We start from the raw sequence: 20066 nt of genomic DNA on the forward strand, positions 1-20066 counted from the left end.
AACGACAGCAACAATATCTTGATATTTTATTCTCCTAGATCAGTGGCCCACAATCTTTTTGGCTCCAAGGATGGGTTCATGGAGGACAATTTTGCCTCAGATTGGAGGGATGGTGGTTTTGGTTTGTTCACTCGATTGCTGCTCACCCCCTACCTGTTCCTAACAGGCCACAGACCAGGACTGGTCTGTGGCCTGGGTGTTGAGGACCCCTATCCTAGATGACTAACATTTATTTTCCAATATTTCCCTGTATCAGCAGTGGGAAATTCATGGCTATCCAGATACATATTTCTGGAATCTAATTCCCATCATATCTGATGACTATTTTGAATACTAGGTTAGAGAGGAATTAGAGTTCTAGATAACCTTTGCTTTGAGATAACCTCTCTGAAGCAGTTTCTTAGAGGGTGAGGGAGGTTATAGTATCCCTTGCCTTTGTCCTTCTCTTGTATACTATTGGCTTAAACTTCCACCAAAATCTTCACTGCAGCCAGAAGTTTCCTTCTCACCGGGGAAAAAATCTTCTTTTCGTCAGAAGTGAACCATTGCATCTGATTTCATGGTTGTGTTTAATTACCCCTAATTTCCCTCTATCAATTAAGATTTAAGATTTGGCCATTAATCAGCCCCTAGTTGTATCCAATGCTTGTAAGATTCACAGCCTGGAAATTTAAATTGTACCAGTGAAATATATACAGTTATAATAAAGTTTTCAAAGCAACTTTAAAAGCAATTACGGTTGAAAAATGATTGAATCTATAAAGCCATTAGGTCTGTAATTTAAAAAAAAAACTATTAAGACTGTGAACTCACTGAGGATTACTTTGCAATTGACAAGAAATTGCACTGTAAATGTCTTCATAATCTTGGTTTTGATTTGCAGGTATCTTGTCACCAATTTAATGGGTGCTGACTTGAATAATATAGTGAAGTGTCAAAAATTGACAGATGACCATATACAGTTTCTTATATATCAGTTACTTCGAGGACTAAAGGTAAAAGCCATGGGAACATTTTGTTTAATTATTTATTTTAAAGTGTTTGTAATCCATCGCAATCCAGTAGGATTTTGGGCAGCCCACCACACCATACATTCAAAGCAAAAGCAAGACAATGAAGTTCATAGTCAAATAGTAACAATCATCAATTGAAATCTTAGGGATGAAGGCATATATACGTGTCCCATGATAATGCTGCAGGATCCGATCTAGGTCGATCACTGGGACCGCTAGAGAGAGGTTTCCTGAAGATGGACTCTAAAATGAGCTGAAACCTTAGAAGTCAAAACCTCTGGTACCGGTGACCGACCCAGATTGGATCCTGCAATTATCTTACACATTTTAGATATCTTTTAGAGAAACTAAACTGAAAACCAAATACTTGCTGACTGATTTTTGAAGATGCCTGTAGAATAAGAGCCACCTGCACCTCTGGTGGGAGAATATTTCTAACTTAACAACTTCAGTGATAACAACTGTGACGAGACACGTTGTAAAATGGGACAAAACTCACTTAACTAATTGTCTTACTTAGCATGAGAAATTTTGAGCTCATAAATCAAGGGGTTTTTTTTAAAAAAAATTAAGGAATTGAGAATACATATTTCAGTTGGTAAATTTTAACTCCCATGTGTAAGCTGACACCCAATGAATAAATAGTTATATTTATTTTCTTGAGATCCTCCTTAGAGCAAGAACTGTTGAATCAAATATTCCAAGGGATGCTGCTTATTTGATTTACAACAGAAAATTAATTACACTACAGTGCTTCTCCTTACAGATTTCAGCGTTATTGATTTCCAATTTGGAAAGATATTGAATGTGAAGCCTGCCATTTCAACACTACTTTATCAATTAAATAAATAAATAAATAAATAAATAAATAAATAAATAAATAAATAAATAAATAAATAAATAAATAAATAAATAAACTTGCTGAACTGTCCATCTACCAGAAGGAATTCTGGGGAGCAAACGGACTAAAAATGCAATGATAAAAAATAAAAAGACCATTAGGGAACGAGTCTAAAACATATGAAGAACGGTTGCAGGAACTGGGTATGTCTAGTTTAATGAAAAGAAGGACTAGGGGAGACACGATAGCAGTGTTCCAATATCTCAGGGGTTGCCACAAAAAAGAGGGAGTCAAACTATTCTCCAAGGCACCTGAGGGTAGAACAAGAAGCAATGGGTGGAAACTAATCAAGGAGAGAAGCAACTTAGAACTGAGGAGAAATTTCTTGACAGTTAGAACAATTAATCAGTGGAACAGCTTGCCTTCAGAAGTTGTGAATGCTCCAACACTGGAAGTTTTTAAGACGATGATGGATAACCATTTGTCTGAAGTGGTGTAGGGTTTCCTGCCTAGGCAGGGGGTTGGACTAGAAGACCTCCAAGGTCCCTTCCAACTCTGTTATTCCAATTCTAATTTAATACAATAAAACTCATATTCATCTATCAACCACTATGCCAGCTCCATCAACATCCTGACCCCAGTGCCTTCAGAAAAGCCAAGTCTTCATTACATTCCTGGAGGCAGGACTATCCATATCTTCTGTCTCCCTCACAGAGCAACTCTGTGCAATTTCTAAATAAGTTATAGATAGAAGGGAGAGAAGGAGAGGGATGGAGAGAAGGAGAAAAGGAGGGAGAGAGAGATGATGGAGACAGAGAGGTTGTGGTTGAGATTTCCCTGTGTTCTTACCAGCATTACAATTCTGTATTTTGAATCATGTAAAGTTGTTTCATAAGGCAGGCACCATATGGAGAAGGTACTATTGTATGTGGTTATGTATTGAGTCATGAGTTTTGACCTGGAAATCAAATGATTTTTCCCTTTCTGTATTACATCGTTGTTAAACATACCTCATACATTATGTTATTATGGTACAATGGCATTTCTGTTGCACAGTATTGATTAAAGAGTATTAATACTCTGATGTTTAGACATCAAATCTTTTTGAATCTATGATAGTTGGAGGTTAGCTATGGCTCTCCAACAGAACTAAGAATCATAGAACTGAGTATTTGAAAAGGGCCCAAAATATAATCTAATCCAGTCCCCTGGAATAAGCATGAAGACCAATTTGTAATATGTGAACTAAGAGGATGCTTTTGCAGGACCCCAGCAAATTGAGAACAAAATTATTTTGCTTTTCTGAAATGCCTGGGAAATCCATAGATATCCTCTGTATGTATACCCACAAATATCCACATACATAATATCCATTCCCATGGTGATGCTATGGTATTCTTGCTTTCTAGAAAGATACTTTTACAAGAAACAGAATATGCAGGTTTATATGTAGCAGAGTTTTTGAGACTTTGAAGTTCCATGCATTTTGGAGTAGGAATTAAAACAAGCCTGTCAGCCAAGAATTTAGGATCTTTTGTGTTAAACTGTATTCTCTTTTTCTTTCTCTGATAACTCTTTTCCAAGAAGAGATCGTTTTCTAACTGGCAATCTTTATTCTCAAGGCCCCTAGATTGGGTTGCAAAGAGCGGTGGTGTTTGCACTCTAAAATGCCATTTAAAATGTAATCAAAGTCCTTGTATGATTCATCCCCGTGGGTTTGTAGTGTGGAAATAAATGCAGCCTCACTAAAACTTTGTAGAAAAATATGAGTCAAAGCAAATGGTTTCTGATAATCATGTTCATTCAACTGTATCTGATTTCTGATTTTGACCTTACCTGTTTTCTCTTCACGTTGCAGTACATTCATTCTGCTGGAATCATTCACCGCGTAAGTTTCAGTCACTGTTAGGATACTTCGTACACTTCTGCACTGACTAGTTTCATCGTCTTAAATTTAACCCTGTTTTAATAGTCTTTTCTTTCTGATTCAGGACCTGAAGCCCAGTAACTTAGCTGTAAATGAAGACTGTGAATTAAGGGTAGGATTCATGCTATTTTGATTATCCCCCCTTCCCTCTCCCTAGCCCCCTCTCCCTCCCCATCTCATCTATCTAAATTTGCTGCCAATCTCACCACAAGACTGGGACGCTTACACAGTTCAAAGCAATAAAACTATACAAACATACAGTAACAATAAAATTTTAACTTATGGTGAAGAGATGGAGAGGGCAAGGAACAAGATGTGCAAGCAAATCATTGTCCATTATTCCCTAAGCTAAATAACATTTACAGAATGTGTGATATTCATAGAATTATTTAATTTAAAAACGATAGGAATCTTCTTGATTATTAAATAGGCTGCTGTGGAAGTTTTGGATCTTCATTCATGACAGTAATTGCATCTAAAGTAACTGCTCATAGTTGCACACTAGGCCTTGCAAGTATAAATGAAAGAATAGATCCATATGGTATCTACATTGCTGGAATGAAAGCCTAATGGTTGAAAAGGAAGATTAAACTGGTATATATTAGCAACAAATAGGAATCTCTTGAACAGATGACAAAATTACTATTGGTTTTTTTTTCTGAATGTTTATACCAAGATACGAAATTCAGTTTTAGGACATGCCACTTAATAATGTTTGTACACCAATTTAGTAGTAATGCACAATAATGTTTTCTCCAAAGATAAATATGGGCATTGATAAGCATATAAGTAATTATACAATTATACAGAGCAGTTAAAATTATTCATCATTTTCATTCTGTTTCATGGAATGTGAAAACGTGGCAGACACAATCTGCACGACAAGAAGTTCCATTTGACCCAGAATGGAATCTGCACACCAAAAAATGTTGCCATAAAATAATCTTCCTCCTACTTACCAGTTACATTTTCAAAAAAATAATTCCCTGTCCAAGAGAAAATGATCCTGATAATTAAGTGAAGGAGGATATATAAAAAGCCAAATAGCTTAAAATAACGTTATTCTGATTTTGATGAAAAAGAGGAGGGAAAACGATTGGCATCATTACAACAGTTAACTACTACTACTACTACATCTTAGTTCAGTGTTTCTCAACCTTGTCAACTTTAGGATGAGTGAACGTCAACTCCCAAAATTCCCCAGTCATCATGCTGGCTGGTCCTAGTTAGCTGTCATTTGTTCATAATTGCTACAGAGCTCTATAGCAGTCATAGATTACAAAAGAAAGGATATATTCCTAAAATATATATAATCACAGCCTTATATTATCTTTGGGTTTTATTTCATTTAAAAATTATTGTCCTGTCTTATAAATGTAAATTATATATTTGAATATGGTGAAGTTGAAAGTATGCTGATCCAGTATAAAGTTTCATGTCAATATTTGCATGATTAGATATTGTTAATCCCTAATTGGATTGTCTGGAATAAAGTCCATATATCTCTAGATTGCAGTTATCCCTTCCACCCAAACTCAACATGTTCTTTTGTAGTAGAACATAATTCTCCCATCCCATGGTCAGATGACTTGAAGCCCTAGTTATGTTACTTTCCCATTTCTAGAAATTGGAATCCCTGTTGTATGTGTAAGTTCACCTATATCTGTGATGGTGAAACCTATGGCACGCGTGCCAGAGCTGGCACGCAGAGCCCTCTTTGCTGGCATGCATGCCATCACCTCTGTGGCATTTCTTTTGTGAGCTTCTGTTTCCCTGCAAATAACAAAACAGAAGCTCACGAAAGAAAAAGATCTCTTGCCGCGCAGCTGGTATTGGGATGACCCACCTCCCAGGAGCCAGCTCATCTTTGGGTCTCTGCTGCGCATGCGCGCATTCACACACTTTTCAGTTTGGGCATGCATGCGCGTGCAGTTTGGGCACTCGATGGATAAAAGGTTCACCATCAATGACCTATGTGATTAATAGGCAGATCCATTGAATTGACTTATAAACAATTATGTCTTCAGAGGAGGACTGAAATGGTGGACTCTCACTTCTATTTTTTATTATTTATTTCTTAGATTTTTAGACCGCCCCTCTCCCAAAAAGGGACTCGGGGCGGTGTACAGTCAATACAATAAAACCAGTCATAAAATTAAATACATTTAAGCTACATTTAAGATACATTTGGAGGGGAGATAGGCTGTACTAAGAAATAAATAATTCTAATCCTAAAAACATCACAATTAAAACCCCAAACCCTAAAATAAAATAAATCCCTGGGAGGTAAAACTAAGAAAGTGCCAGGCCAGCTGATTGAAACAGGTGAGTCTTTAACTTTTGCCGGAAGGAACGGAGGTCGGTGGTAGTTCGAATGTCTGGGGGGAGGTCATTCCAGAGGGTTGGGCCCATCACAGAGAAGGATCTACTCCTAGGTGTCGCCCGCTAGCATTGCATATCATCCCTGCCTGTTGGCATGTTGAATTAGAACTACTGAGTTGAACAATGCCCAAGGGCCACAGGCTCCTCAATCCTGTGCTAAGCTATGCAGCCAAGTATTGGTGAGCATAAAAGTCTTTCTTCAAGGATATAAATCAGCCAAGTATTTAGATTTCAGCATCGAGGTACTCTCTCAAAAATCCAGCCTCTCTATGGTTTGAAGTGTACAGTGAATTAAAATGCTGGTGTTTTAGCCAGATATTTAAGATAATGGTACCATTCTACTGAAATCAATCTCAACAATATTGTCCTCCACTTTACGCTCTTTAGCATGAGGCTCTGTCAAAATTCAGGTTTTTCTGCCAGTTTTGTGTCTGTGCTGGCTTTAAGAAAGAGATAGTGAGGAGATGATCGGAATAAGCTGAGATAACCCATTGCATTATGGTTCAACAAAATTACATGTTATTTTTCTTCAAACCACCCCTCAATTTGTTGTGCTCAACAATCTCAAGGCACTGTATAGAGCAGAAAATTGCCATATAACCTGTCATGTAATTTAAAGGCAAAAGGGTTTTGTTAGTTGGAACAACTACTGTTTTTTTTTCAATTTCCCTGGATTTGAATCATGAGATGATGACGATTATAATTACATCCTCTCTTTGTTTTGTGTAAGTCGAGGAGTGTACAAAAGCAGCAACCAGTTTCCCCAACAACAACAAACCTATGAATTTTTGGGTTGGGCTGAGGAAGAGTGACTGGAAAAGAGTCACCCAGTTGGCTTTCATACCTATGGGAAGACTGGAACTCATGGTCTCTTGGTTTCTAATCTAATACTTAGCCACTGTACCAAATTGGCCCTCTAATTTGGTTGTCTTGTCGATGTAGTTTTTAATGAGTTACGATAATCAGCCTAAAAAGCAGTGGGAACATTTAATATAACTAAAATGACAGGAAACTTTATTCATTATTCTGTAGATTTTAGACTTTGGCTTAGCCCGGCAAACTGACGATGAAATGACAGGCTATGTGGCAACCCGATGGTACAGAGCTCCAGAAATCATGTTAAACTGGATGCATTATAATCAGACAGGTAAAGTAAATAGTCTTTCTTATTGATATGTACAGTGGCAGGGGTGTCAAACTGCTTAGATTTGGCCCACAGGACCACCCTGGAAACAGTGAAGGACCGACTCACGGTGCCTCTGCCAGTGAAAACAGAGCCTGGGAGACCCACGCGACCTCCTGAGGTCTGTTTTTGCTGGCAGAGAGGTGCTGGCCAAAAATGAAGCTTGTTTTTGCTGGAAGAGCACTTGGGCAACCACAGGTGCCCCTTGACATGAGCGATGTCAAGTTGGCCATGCCCACCCCAGTCCCCTGAGGTCAAACACAATCCTGATGTGGCCCTCAACAAAGTCGAGTTTTACACCCCTGTACTATGGTGTGTGTGTGTGAGAGAGAGAATTTGTACGTACGTATGTATGTACGTATGTACATACACACACATACAGAGGGAAGGGGGGAGAGAGAGAGAGAGAGGTCTTGGATTGTACATTGTCTCTTGACTTGTGTATTTATGTCTTGGCAGTTGATATTTGGTCAGTTGGATGCATCATGGCAGAGCTGCTGAAAGGGAAGGCTCTTTTTCCAGGAAATGACTGTATCCTTCTTCTTGCAACCACTCCCCAACCCAACCCACGCACACATGCACATGGTAACAGACCACAGATCTTGCTTTGCACTTAAAGCTTTTAAGGCAATATTAGACATTAAATGTTAGATACTTGCTCTAACTTCAGTGGTTTCCACCAAGGTTTAATCCTATTGGTTTCCACCAAGGTTTAATCCTATTGGTCGAGGGGTCTGACAGCTCCCTATAAAAGGGCTGCTGTCAGACTCAACCTTCGCTGGATTGTTCTCACTTATTGTACTTAATAAAGAGCTGTTGTTACCATTAAGCCTGTGTGTGCCTATCCATTATCCTAGCTAACATTAAGCAAAATTGCTATAGCAAACACGTAGCAAATAGCTAAAGTGACTGTTTTTCACAGCTGGTAATAGCCATAAAGGCTCAGAACATAATGTGTCCTTAAGCTGCAGTAGGCTAACTAAATTTTGTTCTTGTAGGTCTCATTTAACTAATGACCAGCAAACAAGCACAGCTTACAACAGCCAGTAGTTTGTGAGTTGATGTTGAAGGCCAAAGCTGCTGAGAAATTCATAATTTGTTTGCTAAACCTGAAAGGCAGCTGCTAATGGTGGCTCTTATAGGAAGCTGCCCTTGAAGGAAATGAAGGAACTGGGAAAATAGTTTGTGATAGGATGTAATAGTTTTGAAATAACAAGACTTGGTGATTTTCACACTTCCCACCCCAATTTCTAGGTTACAGGGATTTTGGAGACTGGTGATACAAGATAATGCTGATTCAAAAGCCTGGCCAATTTGAAGTGTCCATCTCTGTACATCATCTTTTTAGTCTCCTTTCTATTTTAGATAGAAGAGCAAAAGAACTATGTGTGGGTGTGGCAGTTTATATGTGCATATAACTCCTTTGCTATCTTTCCTATCTTTCTCGTAGTTTTCTTAAACTGTTACAGATATTGACCAGCTGAAACGAATAATGGAAGTAGTCGGTACACCTAGTTCTGAACTTCTCAAGAAAATATCATCAGAACATGTAAGTACGATGTATTAATGGCATCATAATTATTATTTTTATTTAATCTGTTACGTGATTGACACTGATTTCCTGACAATGTTCTTTTCAGTTGCATGTTTTTATCAAGCTGATTTTCAAATATAGTGAGTGATCGTATTATTATTTTTCTTCCAAAAACGCAACCTCCAAGGAATGGGTGTTTTTAACATAACCGCCTTGTGGGTTTCTGAGTATCAAACAACCAATAAAAACATTTGATTTCTAATTAACATAGTTAACCAATTGCTGAAGCCCTTAGGGCAGAGCCAGTTTTCAGAAAGATGTAATTTCTACAGGAAGTCTCTATTGTTTTTTTTAAAACGTTCATCGTATTATATGGATTTTGTTTTTGTGTGCAACCACATTCTGGTAACCTGCGATGCAGCTGAAACCAATCATATCGGCTCTGCCGTTGCATTGGACTATTTCAGCGACGTGGAGAGGGAGGATCTGCTGCTTGGGTAACAATCTATCCTCCATATCAACCTACCCAGGCCTCGCGCTGGAGAGGACACTCCAGCTTTGGCCTTTTTCCAGTCTTTTGAGACTGAAGGATGCCAATGCAATGTTTTTGTTTATTATATGTACCTCTGTTTACTTGAAATATATAAACTTGAAACATATTTAAGGATAAATGCTTGTTGGCAAAGGTGAGTTGCTATATTTCTTGTGGCCATCTCCTTTTAGTGTGAGATGACTACATCCCACCACATATTTATAGCAAAATATGGTGATTTTAAGGTTGGAAAGAATGTCTCCTGGCAGACCAAAGCATCTCACTATTTACATTCATTGTTTCACTTGCATAGAAATCTAATCTATTTGCTTATATAGAAACAAGAGGCTTTTTGTTGGCCTACTTTGACTTCTAACTTGCTGGAAGATATCTTGCCTAATATAAGGCTACACTGAACTTCTTGTACTTTGTTTATTATCACATCTCTTTCCATCAGAAGTCTGCCAAACATTTCCTAACACATGGCTTCCCCAAAAATCTCCTTTCTAGTTTTTTGCACTATAGAAAGACTGGCATTTTGATCTTTTTAGTCCTGCAAAGTCTCCTTTGACATTTATACCGGTGGTCCTTACGATAGTTACAATGTGCAGCTCAATGTGGATCTTACTGGAGTGGAAAATTATGGCATCTTTTCTCTAATCATATCTGCCCTTGCTCTTTTTTTTTACAGATGTGCATATAATTAAGGAGATTAGGGAGCTCAGGAATTTTATTCTGTCTAATTAAAATCTACATTGAGCAGCAAAATAAATGAAAAAAAATGATGAAAAATACTTTCATCTCCTGTTTCTCATTCAATATATAATTTGTACATTTTATAAATATTTGGGGACATTTGATTACAATTGAGTGCAGTCACAAGTCATATTTTCAAGGGTGAACCATTTAATCTCAGACTTTTAATTTATACATGTTTATGCAATTTCACGTTTGCAGGCCAGAAAATATATAGAATCCCTACCATACATGCCTCAACAGGATCTGAAAGTAGTATTCCGTGGAGCAAACCCATTAGGTAAATATTTAACATTCACTACTATTCTTGGAGGAATAGTCACTTTGAATAGAAAAGAAATCATTACTGCAAATCTCCAAATATCTTCCGTTTAATACTGAGAGTGGTTATAAAAATTGCATTGGGTACAGACGTACTCCAAATTAATTACTCGTTCAGACCATCTCATTTATAAACTAAGCATTATTTCTTTTTCATTATATTGATTACTTTTAATATAAATATTCTGTGATGTGGAGTAGGATGCCTGGGATATCTTTGAGGAAAATAATAATAATAGATAGATAGATAAGAAGGCATAGGAGTAAAAAATATGGTAGTAATCTGCAAGTTATTATTATGTAAATAGTTAATGAATCCTTTATGTCAAGGTTCCTAAATATTTTGAAGTGTAGGTACTTTTGGAAATTCTAGAGCATATTGTGGATATATCACAAAACAGCTACTCTGCAAGGGTTGTCCATTCACAAAATAAACACTGGATTACATAGATAATGAAATATCTGCAGGCAAATAAGCAAAGCAAACAAACAACAGGCAGAGAGCGCCAAGGATCCACTGTTCATCCCTAAGCCACATATATTCTTTTCTACTGGAAATAAATTGTTACACATAATTTGTATCTCAAGCATTGCTGCCTGAGATTAGGTTGGAGACTTTGGCAGTGGAAGTGAAAATACCTAGACTTTCTTATTAGCTAATTTGAAATTGATCAGCTGCTTTATATTAGTTCAATCTTTGATCTCTAGCTGTGGATCTTCTTGAGAAGATGCTCATCCTGGACAGTGACAAAAGAATAACGGCCTTGGAAGCACTTGCACATTCTTATTTTGCTCAATATCATGATCCTGAGGATGAACCAGAGGCAGAGATGTATGATGAATCAATAGAAAATAAAGAAAGGGTTATAGATGAATGGAAAGGTAAGAAAGTATTTTCTTTGGGGCGTGAATCTTATCAAGGCTTAAAACATATTAAGCATCATTACCATATTTTTCAGAGTATAAGACACACCTTTTTCTCTCAGAAAAGAGGCTGAAAATCTGGGTGCGTCTTATACACTGAATACAGCATTCTTGGCCTCCCGAAACTCTGCCCCCTTCACCAAAATGGCTGTGCATAGCTTTTAGAAAGCTTTCAGAGAGCTGCTGGGGGCTGGGGAGGGCAGAAATGAGTGAAAAACGACCTATTTTCCCCCCATCCCCTAGCAGTACCCTATAAGCTTCCTAAAGGCTATCCATGCCCTTTAAAAAAAAAACAAAAACGGGCCTGTTTTCATGAAAAATGGGCCATTTTGGGGAGGTTTGCAGAGTGCAAAAACTTATTTTAAAATTTTCCTCTTCAAAACCTTGCTGTGTCTTATACTTTGGTGCGTCTTATACTCTGGGGGGGAAAGTAAGTATCACAAAGATAAATTTACAGAAAGTGAGTCATACAGCATAAGTAGCAGAGTCAAGTATCAGCGAAAGATTAAATTGTCCCATAATCCCCTTTTCTTGCTCTTATTTTACAGTCGTATACCCATCACACACTTTTTATGAATGGCTTAATTAGATTTTTGTGCAGAACCTCAGGAAAATGTTCATAGTTCTCCATCCTTCTAGAATCCCCTAGGTCAGGGGTGTCCAAACTTGGCAACTTTAAGACTCGTCCACGAGTCTTAAAGTTGCCAAGTTTGGACACCCCTGCCCTAGGTTGAAAAATCACCAAATGAACTTTACCAGACTATCTTTCATATATACAGTATAATTTTAAGCTATAATTTGGATGTTGACATATTTGAGGTTAAAAGAAATTTTCAGTGCAGGGTTGCAAATACTGCTAGGAGAAGGGTCTGCGACCTTAAACACTCAAAGAGATATTTGGGCCCATTTACCACAGAAAAGAAAACACTGGTAGCCACAAAACCTGAGTGAGCATGGCCACCTCAACGTCACTCAGTCCCACCCAGTCACATGACCCCCCCCCCCCCAGCCATGCCTACCCAGCCAGTCATTAGGGCAGAGAACTGGTTGTTAAAAACCCTGGAACCACAAAACTCCTTTGACATCTCTCTCTCTCTCTCTCTCTCTCTCTCTCTCTCTCTTTCTCTCTCTCTCTCTCTCTCTCTCTCTTTCTCTCTCCCTCACTCCCTTTCTCTGAATCTCTCTCTCCCCCCTCTCTTGTATCTCTCTCTTTCTCTGTATCTCTCTCCATCTCTGTCTTCCCCCTCCCTGTGTCTCTCTCTGTCTCTCTCTCCCCTTCTATCTCCCCCCTCTGTGTATCTCTGTCTCCCTACCTCCTCCTCTCTATCTCCCCCCCCACTCTGTGTGTGTCTCTATGTCTCTCCCCTTCTATCTCCCCCCTCTCTGTATCTCTATGTCTCTCTACCTCCTCCTCTCTATCTCCCCCCCCCACTCTGTGTGTGTCTCTATGTCTCTCCCCTTCTATCTCCCCCCTCTCTGTATCTCTATGTCTCCCTACCTCCTCCTCTCTATCTCCCCCCCCCTCTGTGTGTGTCTCTATGTCTCTCCCCTTCTATCTCCCCCCCTCTGTGTATCTCTGTCTCCCTACCTCCTCCTCTCTATCTCCCCCCCCCCACTCTGTGTGTGTCTCTATGTCTCTCCCCTTCTATCTCCCCCCTCTCTGTATCTCTATGTCTCCCTACCTCCTCCTCTCTATCTCCCCCCCCACTCTGTGTGTGTCTCTATGTCTCTCCCCTTCTATCTCCCCCCTCTCTGTATCTCTATGTCTCCCTACCTCCTCCTCTCTATCTCCCCCCCCACTCTGTGTGTGTCTCTATGTCTCTCCCCTTCTATCTCCCCCCTCTCTGTATCTCTATGTCTCCCTACCTCCTCCTCTCTATCTCCCCCCCCCCACTCTGTGTGTGTCTCTATGTCTCTCCCCTTCTATCTCCCCCCTCTCTGTCTCTCTCTGGCTGACTGTGGTTGCAAGAGTAGAAGAAGGGGGAGGGGAGTCCTCTGGGTGGTGAAAGTCCCCCCACGCAAGTTTTAAAGCCACGGCTGGGCGCTGCCGTCCTGTCCCCCTTTCAGTCATCCCCTCCTGAATCCCATTCCCAACCCGCCAGCCCTCGTGTTAGCAAAGCGGGTGTCGGTCGTGGCTGGGTTGGGACAGTATCTCGGGGCAGAGAGCAGGTTGTGTGCCTTCTAAGTGACTGAGACAGAACTTGATGCCAGCCTATTATCTGGTAGTTCTATGTATGTCTTCGGTGTCATCTAGTATTCATGTGGATAAAAAATGGACAAAAAAAACAGAAAAATGACACATAACTAAGGCACAGCAGATAGCCTGAAACTGCAGAGATGAAGTCAATACAATACAATAGTAGGGTTGGAAGGGACCTTGGAGGTCTTCTAGTCCAACCCCCTGCCTAGGAAGGAAACCCTATACCGTTCCAGACAAATGGCTATCCAACATCTTCTTAAAGACTTCCAGTGTTGGGGCATTCACAACTTCTGGAGGCAAGCTGTTCCACTGATTAATTGTTCTAACTGTCAGGAAGTTTCTCCTCAGTTCTAAGTTGCTACTCTCCTTGATTAGTTTCCACCCATTGCTTCTTGTTCTGTCCTCAGGTGCCTTGGAGAATAGCTTGACTCCCTCTTCTTTGTGGCAACCCCTGAGATATTGGAACACTGCTATCATGTCTCCCCTAGTCCTTCTTTCTCTTAAGCTAGACATACCTAGTTGTCAGGAAAACAAAGTCTTCGAGTGAACTAAGACTTGCAACAGAAGTCAAAGATAATTTTTTTTAAAATTTCTTTCAACATATAAATAACAAAAAAAGTCAAGGAAACGCTTGGTCCACTAAAGAGAGAAGATAGCAAGGAAGTAACAGGCAGCAGAGATAAAGCAGAACTGCTTAACTCATTCTTTGCATTAATTTTCGCAAAAAAGAAACCATAGCTCAACCTACCAAAAACATAACTGTAAAAGACAGACTAGAAATAAAAATTAAAATAAGCAAGAAAATGTTTGGAGAACACCTATCTGATCTTGATGAATATAAATCACCAGGACCTGATGGATTATATCCTAAAGGAGCTGGCAGATGTTATCTCCTTATAAAAATCGTGGAACATCGGAGAATTACATCAGGATTGGAAAAGAGCTGACATAGTTCCCATCTTCAAAAAAGGGGGGAAAACAGACCCAGGAAACTACAGACCAATGAGTTTAACATTAATGCCTGGCAAGATAATGGAAAAGATAATAAACAGAGCTGCGAGCATCTAGAAACAAATAAAGATCATGCCAAATCAATCCTATTTCATTATTTGAGAAACTGAGTAAATTAGCAGACCAGCAAAATTCTGTGGACATGGTATACTTAGATTTCAACAAGGCATTTGACAAAGTAGACCACAACCTACATCTTGGTAAGCTAGAAAAATTTGGGATAGACAGCATCACCATCAGATGGATTTGTAACTCGCTGACAAGCCATATTCAATAAGTCCTCCTTAATGGTACTATATCTATATGGAGGGAAGTAAGCAGTGGAGTACCACAAGGTTCCATTTTAGGCCCAGTACTCTTCAATATCTTCATAAATGATTTAGATGATGGAATAGCAGGGGAATTTATCAAATTTGCAGATGACACTAAGCTGGCAGGAATAGCCAATACCCCAGAAGACAAACTCAGGATCCAAAAATACCTTGACAGACTTAAACAATGGGCCCTATCCAACAAAATGAAATTTAACGTGGAAAAAAGCAAGGTTTTACACTTAGGCAGGAAAAACCAAAGGTTCAAGTATAGATGAGGTGAAACCTGGCTCATAAACAGTAACTACGAGGGGGACCTTGGAATCCTAGTGGACGATCACTTAATTATGAGCCAGAAGTATGCGGCAGCAGCCAAAAAAAGCTAATATAACCCTTGTTTGTATAAACAGAGGCATAGAATCCAAATCAAATTAAGAATTAATACTGCTTTATAATGTCTTAGTAAGGCCACAACTGGAATACTGCATCCAGGTTTTAGTCATCACATCACAAAAAAGATATTGAGACTCTGGGAAAAGTGCAAAGAAGAACAACTAAGATGACTAAAGGCCTGGAAACAAAAAAACATGAAGAACAGTTGCAGGATTTGGGTTTGGCTAGTCCAGGGGTGTCCAAACCTGGGAACTTTAAGACTTGTCAACTTCTAGGAAGCCAGATTTTTTAAAAATAAGGGGTTATTACTATTTTTAAAAGCTTCTATGATTCCATTTATTTATTTGAACCTAAAGCCCTAGACAAAGAAACTCTGAAATGCTGGCTGGGGAATTCTGGGAGTTGAAGTCCACAAGTCTTAAAGTTCCCAAGTTTGGACACCCCTGGGCTAGTCTAATGAAAAGGAGGCCTAGGGGGGACATGATAGCAGTATTCCAATATCTGTGAGGTTGCCACAAACAGGATGGGGTCAATTTATTTTTTAAAGTACCGGAGGGCAGAACAAGAAACAACGGATGGAAACTAATCAAGGAGAGAAGCAACCTGGAATTAAGGAGAAATTTCCTAACAATGAGAACAATTAACCAGTAGAGTAGCTTGCCATCAGAAGTTGTAGATGCTTCATCACTGGAGGTTTTTAAGAAAAGACTGAACAGCCACCTATCTGAAACGGTGTAGGGTCTCCGGCTTGAGGAGAGGGTTGGACTAGAAGATCTTGAAGGTCCCTCCCAGCTCTATTCTGATTGGATGCACACTGCCAATATATAGTGCACCAGCTTTAACCTACATTCTCTTGATTTGCTGTTGAAATAAATACATAAGATAAATACATAAAGGAGTTCCCCTGCTGACCTCCTTCATACCAGCATGTGCCATTTAGCCATGGTGTAGTACTGGCAATTACTAGTGCACACTACGTCTACGTTAATTCCCCTCTGAATTTTCATCAAAACTGTTGCAAGAGCATATAAATAGATTAAGGAAATTACTTTGTTTCATAACTTCTGGTGTGTTATCAAGCTTCAGGAAATACTTTCCAGTAATGTTTTCCTTCCTTTAAAAACGCAGGAAAATGCTAGAACTATATGGAAAATTCTTGTTTTAAAAATTGGTGGATAGGGGTAATAAATGGATACTAGACTGTTTTTTTTTTCATTAATCTTAAGTGCATTTATTGAGTGCATCATTAAATGCATACGCTTTCAGGGTTCCAAATGCTAAAAGAATTGAGTGTCCGTAAAGTCTCATGTGGACCTTTCAATAATTTTAAGGGGTATTTCTTTGTCAACTTCTAGGAAGCCAGATTTTTTAAAAATAAGGGGTTATTACTATTTTTTAAAAGCCTCTATGATTCCATTTATTTATTTGAACCTAAAGCCCTAGACAAAGAAACTCTGAAATCTCCTTAAGGTCTTTGGTTTTGTTGATATTTGAAGTTCCAGTGGTGGGATCCAGTATATGTCTTTCTAGACATGTGTAGTTGTACCAGGTTTGTGGTTGTCATGGCAGGTGTGAGACTCCAAGTTACCCTTGACTAGGCAGTTTCCATATGTACATTCAATCCCAAATCAAGATTTCTATGGTAATTGAGTTACTATCCAAGAGTTACCCTGGCTAGTGACTAATACCCTGGAAAACAAACTCAGGCAGAGGAATGGATGGCATATGGGTGGTTTCCTACATCAGGGGTGTCAAACTCAAGGCCTGGGGGCTGGATGCGACCCGCAGGGTGCTTAGATCTGGCCCGCGGGGCTGTCCTGGAAACAGCGAAGTACCGGCCTGCAGTGCCTCTGCTAGTGAAAACGGAGCTCACGAGGGCCACGTGCAGTTCTTGTGAGCTCTGTTTTCACTGGCAGAGGGTTGCAGGAGGCCATCCCAGCCCAAAACAGAGCTCTGGAGCCCGTTTTTGCTGGCAGAGCACTCGGGCCACCTCAGGCGCCCCCAACATGAGTGATGTCGAGCTGGCCACATCCGCCCTGACCATGCCCTCTCCGGCCCCCAAGGTCAAACACAACCCTGAAGTGGCCCTCAATGAAATTGAGCTTCACACCCCTGCCCTACATTAACCCAGCCTCTCATTTGCAGCAGCCCTTATAATCAGCAGACTATCAAATAATGCTTTTGAAAAGCAAGGTAGAAACCTTATTTAAAAAGGTTCACTAATTATTACATATCCTCCAGTCCTAGCTGTATCATAGTGTGTCCAGGCAAACCTGGCTTGGAGAGATTAATTCCAGATCAGAATTTCATATAGAATGAAATCCTCAATAATGGAAGTTTTTCTAGCTATTCAAAAATGGTATGTTGGGCCTATATGCACCATCACCAAAACATTCTTGGTTGGACAATTACATGGAGAGGAGGCCAGACACCAGCCTAACGTCCTTTCCCTAACTTCCAAGTTGCAGCCCTCCAACATATTTCCTGCAGTTTTCAGGTATTTCTACTCCTTGAAGTAATTTTATGTGAAAGCCACGGTGTGTTCATAAACCTATATGACAGTATGGTAATAAGAAGAATCTGTATAGAAAATAACAAATCAGAGGCTGTAACAATAAGTAAATTAAGCCAAACAAAATGTTCGTACTATAGCAAGAAGTAAGCATTTCTCATATGATCTTTTCAAGTTTGTGGATTTTGTTCACGTCCTATAGCTTTTTAACTGCAATATTTCATATTAAAATATTTCACATTTTCCCTCTTACCTTTGCTCTTTTTTTAAAGAACTAACATATGAAGAAGTGATCAGCTTTAAACCACCTGACTTGAAGATGGATAGCCTTGAAATTGAACAATAAATCCAGACTCCTCTTTTTGCTATGCTTTATCCTGAAGACTATAAAACATCTAGCACTGCAATTCAGTTTCCTATATGACAAGCATAGATTTTACAATCCAAAGATCTTGGAAAAGCTACAACAATGCAAGCAAAACCGTCTGAAGAAACATACATTGGGAAGGGAATTGTCTTGTACTACGAATGTAATAATTGCAGAACATTAAGTACTGCTTCATTCTGAAAAATGATGCACTGAAGTTTGTCTTTTTAAATTTTGTCTTCTCTGCATGTTCCCAGTGTGATGCCAAAAATTGTGGTTGTTTTTTTTTTAAAAAAAAAGATTATTTTCTCAAATTGTATAGTTAACGCATGAATGTATGTGAAGACAAATAGAAATCCATAGAAGCAGTTTTGTTATTTGTAAGCATTAGGATGTTTTTCTTCTTTTTAATTTATAGTTAGTGCCACTAGGAAAAGGAGCCTAGTTATAAATTAGACATACAGTAAAATATACTTGTAGTTTTACCTGTAGCAGAACATGAGTGAGCAACAATTACAAATCAGTCAAATTTATTGTTTCCTGATAATATTAGTTTGTCATTGTTTCTCCTGTAGTTGTAGAAAAGTGCAGGATACAAGTTTTATTGGGAATTTTGCACTACAGTACAGGGATCCATAGCATGAGGTCTGGAGGAATAGAGTTATCTTACATGCTTGAGCTCTTTTGAAGGTAACTCTTTGCTAACACAATTTTTCCTGTAATTTTGCAGTGCCTCTCTTTCCATCTTCTTGTCAATAAACTGTTTCCTTTTCTAAATTCCTATAGCTTTTGTCTGGAGGTTGCATTTTAATCTAATGAATATGGAATACTAGGAATGGACTGAAAGAAGAGAGAGTTTCTGGAGAAATAACTGTTCATGGAAATATGTTGAGTACACAAGTGGGCAATCTAGCACATGATATTAGCTAGCAAAGCATGATTACATCGAAATTGCAGGACTATGGCCATTAAAATAAAATAGTGTGCCTGCTAATAACTTGTGAAGTGGGGTCCAAATGAATCTTTAATTTGCTTCCTCCATTCACCCTCTTATAAGATTGGATTTCTTGAAGGAATACCTGGATGTTAAGATCTTCCTCGGCTCTCTTGCTTTGTCTGTGAAAATAAGACTAAATATCTGATGGCTAAGAATAGCTTCCTGGAGATCCTTATTGAACAGATTACAGGAAAAAATGAAATCCAGATTTTTGATGAAAAGAATGTGCACTGATTATCCTAAATGGAATAGCCATAAACAATTAATTCCTATCTCCCCATCCCAATGTTTTGTTTTGCAAGCTTAAAGTAGCAAGTGTAATGTAGGCCACTGTTGCTTTGATGTAAACAGAACAATGATAAAACCTACTCTTGAATAAAATTATAGGCAAAACTAAATTATCAAATACTAGTCATAGAATAGTAATACTTTGTAAAGCATTTAACAGCCTTTGGTCTTTTTGATATTTTGCATTAAGCTTTACATTTTAAAAAAAAATCTAGAACATTAAAACCATTGTAACAAGATGCTTGAAATTTATTAATAATTTTGGGATGTGATTTCATGGCATTAAAATGTTCTGGTAGACCTTCCCGTTTTAAGATTACAGTTGCCTCATACAGTTACCTGTCTGTGTCTAAAAGGCTGAAAACAATTTATCCCCAATCTGTGTATTGTGCACAATTGGAGAGTCCACCCAGCCAGAAGAGGCACCAGGATTGTTCATATAGGAAATGAACTCTTACAAAAGAGATTGCTTGGGTCCAAGGAAAAAGCAGCATGAAAAACATACGAACTCCACCTTAATTGCACTAGGTTTAAGTTGTTCAGGAGAATTATGTTGACAGTATTTCAAGATTCT

General features: G+C 38.9%; 1 protein-coding gene across 1 annotated transcript in view; it reads left to right on the top strand.

Annotated features, from left to right (window-relative positions):
- The window catches only part of MAPK11 (mitogen-activated protein kinase 11), a 53028-nt gene extending 34036 nt beyond the window's left edge, over positions 1-18992 (top strand). The window contains exons 4-12 of the mRNA XM_081957221.1: positions 884-995; positions 3713-3742; positions 3846-3893; positions 7196-7310; positions 7806-7877; positions 8816-8895; positions 10370-10448; positions 11198-11371; positions 18113-18992. Coding sequence (XP_081813347.1) covers positions 884-995; positions 3713-3742; positions 3846-3893; positions 7196-7310; positions 7806-7877; positions 8816-8895; positions 10370-10448; positions 11198-11371; positions 18113-18186 — 784 coding nt within the window. The 3' untranslated portion in view covers positions 18187-18992. The remainder of the gene's footprint in view (positions 1-883; positions 996-3712; positions 3743-3845; positions 3894-7195; positions 7311-7805; positions 7878-8815; positions 8896-10369; positions 10449-11197; positions 11372-18112) is intronic.
- The last annotated feature ends 1074 nt before the right edge of the window (positions 18993-20066 follow it).

The sequence above is a fragment of the Natrix helvetica genome (assembly GCF_964273705.1).
Source record: "Natrix helvetica genome assembly, chromosome: 6".
Classification (NCBI taxonomy): Eukaryota; Metazoa; Chordata; class Lepidosauria; order Squamata; family Natricidae; genus Natrix; species Natrix helvetica.